Source organism: Brachyhypopomus gauderio, chromosome 6, assembly GCF_052324685.1.
Source record: "Brachyhypopomus gauderio isolate BG-103 chromosome 6, BGAUD_0.2, whole genome shotgun sequence".
Classification (NCBI taxonomy): domain Eukaryota; kingdom Metazoa; phylum Chordata; class Actinopteri; order Gymnotiformes; family Hypopomidae; genus Brachyhypopomus; species Brachyhypopomus gauderio.
In genome coordinates, this window is record NC_135216.1 from 22695547 (window position 1) to 22700546 (window position 5000).

The 5000-nt window shown below is 48.6% G+C and overlaps 1 protein-coding gene across 5 annotated transcripts in view; it reads left to right on the plus strand.

Moving 5' to 3' along the window:
- Positions 1 to 5000, plus strand: part of ptprua (protein tyrosine phosphatase receptor type Ua) — a 155832-nt gene that overhangs the window by 134533 nt on the left and 16299 nt on the right. For 4 of the 5 annotated variants that reach the window (XM_077009734.1, XM_077009732.1, XM_077009736.1 and 1 more), the window contains 4 exons: positions 125 to 312; positions 2385 to 2457; positions 3270 to 3346; positions 4870 to 4887. In XM_077009734.1, coding sequence (XP_076865849.1) covers positions 125 to 312; positions 2385 to 2457; positions 3270 to 3346; positions 4870 to 4887 — 356 coding nt within the window. The remainder of the gene's footprint in view (positions 1 to 124; positions 313 to 2384; positions 2458 to 3269; positions 3347 to 4869; positions 4888 to 5000) is intronic. The other variant, XM_077009735.1, reaches the window with a different exon arrangement.

Here is a 5000-nt window from a genome sequence, read left to right on the forward strand (position 1 = left end):
GAGTGTAATTCTATCCTCTTCTGTTCTGTGCAGCCTTAAGTGATGCTGTGTTGTGCTGTGCTGTTTCATGACTTACGGCAAGTGTAAGCTAACCCGGTGTGTGTGTGTGTGTGTGTGTGGCCAGCCGAGCAGCGGTGCTCGGTCAACGAGTCCAGCAGTCTGCTGGGCGGGTCCCCACGACGCTACTGCCGGAGGAAGAGCTCCCCGTACCACACGGGTCAGCTGCGACCGGCCGTGCGTGTGGCCGACCTGCTGCAGCACATCAACCAGATGAAGACGGCTGAGGGCTACGGCTTCAAGCAGGAGTACGAGGTGAGGGAGGGCGGGGGCGGGGCCATAGGGATGAGGGCGGGGCTTAGAGGTGAGGCTTCGGAGCCTGTACCGTGCTGACTGATTCCTGTATTAATGATATCCATTATAGTAAGTCTAAGAGCTGAAGTGAAATTGCTCTTAAAAGGCAATCGAGTAGTCTTGAGCTGTAATATATGTACTTGAAAATACTTCATGAAAAATCTTGACGTTTAAAGTTTTAGGGTTGTTTTAGATATGGCAGCGTTTGAAAGTGCACCAGGGCGCCTGGAGTCAGTCTAATAAATTGCATTTGATTTTGGTCTTTTCGAGAGCGAGACTGCAATGAGATGAAATTATGGGGTTTTTTTTTGGTTTTTGGAAAGTGAAAGGCCTTAATCCCCATTCACTTCCTCCTTCAGCTGCCACACACTCGTGAACGTGTGGGTCTCATGGGGGTCTGTGAAGGTTCTCGGTCTGAAGATTCTCATGAGGGTTCTGTGGAGGTTCTCACACGGGTTAGCGAAGGTTCTTGCGGGGGTCTATGAAGGTCCTCATAGGGGGTCTATGAAGGTTCTCGTGCGAGTCTGTGAAGGTTCTCGTGGGGGGTTTGTGAATGTTCTTGTGGGGGTCTGTGAAGGTTCTCATCCCGTCTGTGAGGAGTCTTGCTGGGTTGGAGACCACCCATGTAGCAGAGCCTCCAGGCGTGCTCAGAGCCCCACACGCCACCTTGAGCAGCCGCTACTTTAGACAGCGCCTGTCAGACGCAGGTTTTGGATCGGCACAGCGTGATCCGCGGGGGCACATCGCGTCTCATCCAGCGTCTGGCGGAACAGAGGAGATGAGGGAAAGGGAGTGACGCAGAGCAGAATGTTGACTGTGGGACTGGATGGCAGAACATTAAATAGGGAATGAGTCGTACGAGGATGTCCTGCTGAGCGCCGTCTGGAGTGAGGTGCGCCTCCCTGAAAGCCACGACATATGGAGGTACAGAGATGGAGTGAGAAATGGAGACTCCATAGGGGTTTCTGGTGCAGCATAGGAGGTAACAGGAGGGGGCTTTGTGAAAAACTAGTCTGAGAGAGAGAGAGAGAGAGAGAGAGATGGAAAGCCTGGTCCAAAAAGCTATAACTCCAGAGTACAAACTGCTAAATGTGTGTGTGTGTGTGTGTGTGTGTGTGCGTGTGTGTGTGGGGGGGGGGGGGGGGTTGAATTAAAGGTGGCATTATCTGAGTGAGACACAGGCGCGTAAGTAATCCTCTCATCAGCATGCTGGCCATGTCCTGACCAAAGATGCAGAGACACTCACCACACACACACACACACACACACACACACACACACACGCCTGCTGCTTTTGACGAGGAATTAGCACCCTCATTTCAGCAAAGCCGAACAGCTGATTCCGGCCCTCCGAGCCTGTAGTGGTTCCGGGGCCTGTAGGGGCCGCCACGTGGCCGCTGCTCCGTCCTCAGGGCCCCTTCCTCACTCACTGCTCTCGAGGCTCAAACGCCGGGCGCTGTGCCGTAGCTGAGGTCAAAGAAACACGCGGGGGGAAATTAGCGCTTGTGGGGGGTGGATCGACGCCTCTGGGCACACTCCCAGAATCCCTTCCTTCCTCACTGTGTGCCTGGAGGATCCGAGTGCAGCTGACGGCGAGTTAATTAAAGGACAGAAGTCGAAGAGGGAAAAAAGGACGTTTGACAACTGCTTGATGAGATATTAGTTTAGGTTTACAGTGCAGTAGTGATGTGGCCAACAGCCTGCTGGTGGAGAGCAGACGCCCTTCACAGTGCAGCTGAGTTCCAGCTGAACAACAGGAGATGTTCTACATGCAGGTGTTCAAGTCCAGACAGTCGTTCAGTGTTATTTGTTTTGTTGTATTAGTGCAAATGTCCATTTACATTGTGTGCCATTTCCTGAAGTTAAGTCAATGAAAATACTGTTGCAAGAAACACTCGTGTGTGCACAGAATAGACATTTTGTTCTTTTGCATGCATTAAAGCCGACAGACTCATTAAACTTGGTACACTCACCAACAGCAAACAATCTCCTTTTATGTCCATTCATTCATTTATTTATTTATTTTTGTGCAGAGCTTTTTTGATGGATGGGACGTAACGAAAAAGAAGGACAAGACCAAAGGCAGACAAGATACACTGCTGGACCGTGAGTGTTCCTGAACAGCCAAGAGAACTGGTACCCTCTTATGCCCTCAAAGTGAACAGCTAAGAGAACTGGTACCCTCTTATGCCCTCAAAGTGAACAGCTAAGAGAACTGGTACCCTCTTATGCCCTCAAAGTGAACAGCCAAGAGAACTGGTACCCTCTTATGCCCTCAAAGTGAACAGCCAAGAGAACTGGTACCCTCTTATGCCCTCAAAGTGAACAGCCAAGAGAACTGGTACCCTCTTATGCCCTCAAAGTGAACAGCCAAGAGAACTGCAACCCTTTGCTCTATCAAAGGGAACAGCCAACACCCATTGACAGTCTTTGTGCTGTCAGGGTGAACAGCCAAGAGAGCTGCTGTTCTTCATGCTGTCTGAGTGAGCAGAGGGCTGTTCCCTTCATTGCCTTCAGAGTGAACAGCCAGAGAAAGTGTGACTTCACTGTCACAGTGAACAGCTAAGAGAGTAGGGGTTTAGTGAAACATTTAGAATTCAAGTCTGTGAACTTGTGTGGCCTTGAAAGACTTCTCAGCCTGCTTTTGCCTTGACTCTGAGTTAATGGATAAGGCCTTAAGGTCTCCATGGTCTTAATGAAGAGTGTGGCAGTCCACCATATTTCTTAACTTTGAGTTGAACTAATTTTAGTACCAAGGACTGCCAGATGTGTAGCTTAGCAACTACTTAAGAAAGCACGAAAATGAAAACACAATGGGCATATACTTCGCCGTATTGTTCAGAATCAACACTGCGGTATACAGCAGCCCCCGCACATTCATCAGACTGTCTGTAATGAGAATGTTTGATGGCTTGCAGACGACCGGCACCGTGTGAAGCTGCACTCTCTCCTGGCTGACCCCAGTTCCGACTACGTCAACGCCAACTACATCGACGTGAGTTCTGCTTCTTGTGTCCGCCTCGCAGCAGGCGCATGTTTTGGGCGGGGGTGCATACAGCCAGGGAAAGGGAAAGGAGGTAGTAGCTAGATAGTAGCTAGATCCCGACGAGAGAGAGAATACAGTATAGGAATGTCTGGCGGTTCCTCCCCAGTCCCCACTGGAAATTCACGCTGCCTACGGTGCCGCCGAGGCCCTAAGAAATCGTGTTCTGAATTTCCATCCTGGGTGCGTTTGTGCGGAAACGCCCAAAAACCTAGATCCAGCGGTTTTGCACCTCGTTGGGACGCGAGTAACTGCATCCGTCTGTCTCCTGGCTGGCTCGGGCGGACCTCGTTTACGCCACAACTTCCCCCGTGCGCTCCACTCCGAGACTGCAATCCCCGTTTGCAACTTCCTGATGCTGGCTGTTCCCACCATTACACCAGTGAGCCCAGCAGTCAGTCAGACAAAAACCTGTAGAGTGAAGGGACGTGTTTACACTCTTAAACACCAGGGTTCTTGTCTTGTTGTTTATTTATGCTGATTATTCGGCATTAACTACTGTGAATTATTCAGCGACTGCTTTGAAACTAATATGTCCTGGTAGCGTACACATCCTGGTAAATGTAAAGAGCCGCCATTTTGTGGTGGTTTTGTTGTGGTTCACCGTTCTTCATTGTGTTCATCATCTTGCTGTGCTCCTGCTTCAACGAACAGGTTATCACGGCGATTTAAAAGGCAGAGTCAGACGATGTCAGGAGACTAAGGCTGTCTGTATCCAACAGCGATGCATTACTACCATTCAAGTTCACATTCAATGCTAATGGCATTAGTTTAGGCCGGAAAGGAGTGTCTATCATACGGAAATGCAGTTCTTATATTTCTGATCCTTTTTTGTGAAGATGAAGAGAAAAATGTAAAATTCACTCATGGCTTAAGTGGAAAAGTGGTATGTAGAACACAGGACATTTTTATAGTATGTGATGAAAATGAACTATGCCAGTCACCGCAGGTTTATTCACTATAACTAACAGGATTGGAAAGAATGCTATAATGGTCACAGCTAAGATGGACATGTAGTTTCTGTTCATACATATTTTTGTGGATTTTATTGTGAATATGAACAGAATACTCTAAGAGTAAAATGTATTTTTCCTTAAGGTTTGAGAGAAATAAGCAAAAATTGTATGCCAAAACGTTGTCTTCATAGCGTATGCTGCAGTGCAATTCTGCAGGGCGCCTCTGCTAGCTAGACGGCTAATTAAAAACGTCATTCTGTCAAGAGGTCCTCAAACTGTGTTGACTGTGGAGGGCAATCTTTGTGTAACGTGCAGCTAGTTTACAGGCTTTGTGTGATCGCCATCTCTCCTGCAGGTCTGGCTCGAATTTCTCAAGCCTTTCTTACCTGCTTTTCTTCTCTGGTCACTTTAATTAGCCTCTCTGTCTCCCCCCACCAACGCATCTTCCTTCCTTTGCCCCTCCCCTTCCTGTCACCCCTCTTTTTTCTTGTTGTTCTTTTTAAATATGGGATCTCTTAGATTCGGATAAACAGGGAAGTAAGTACTCTCCTCTCTTTCTCTTTCCATCATCTGTCCATCTGTTTGCTTGTGCCTTTTTCACTCCGCTGTGTGGACGCTTACACGCCTGGCCTGCTTTACCTCCCAACAGC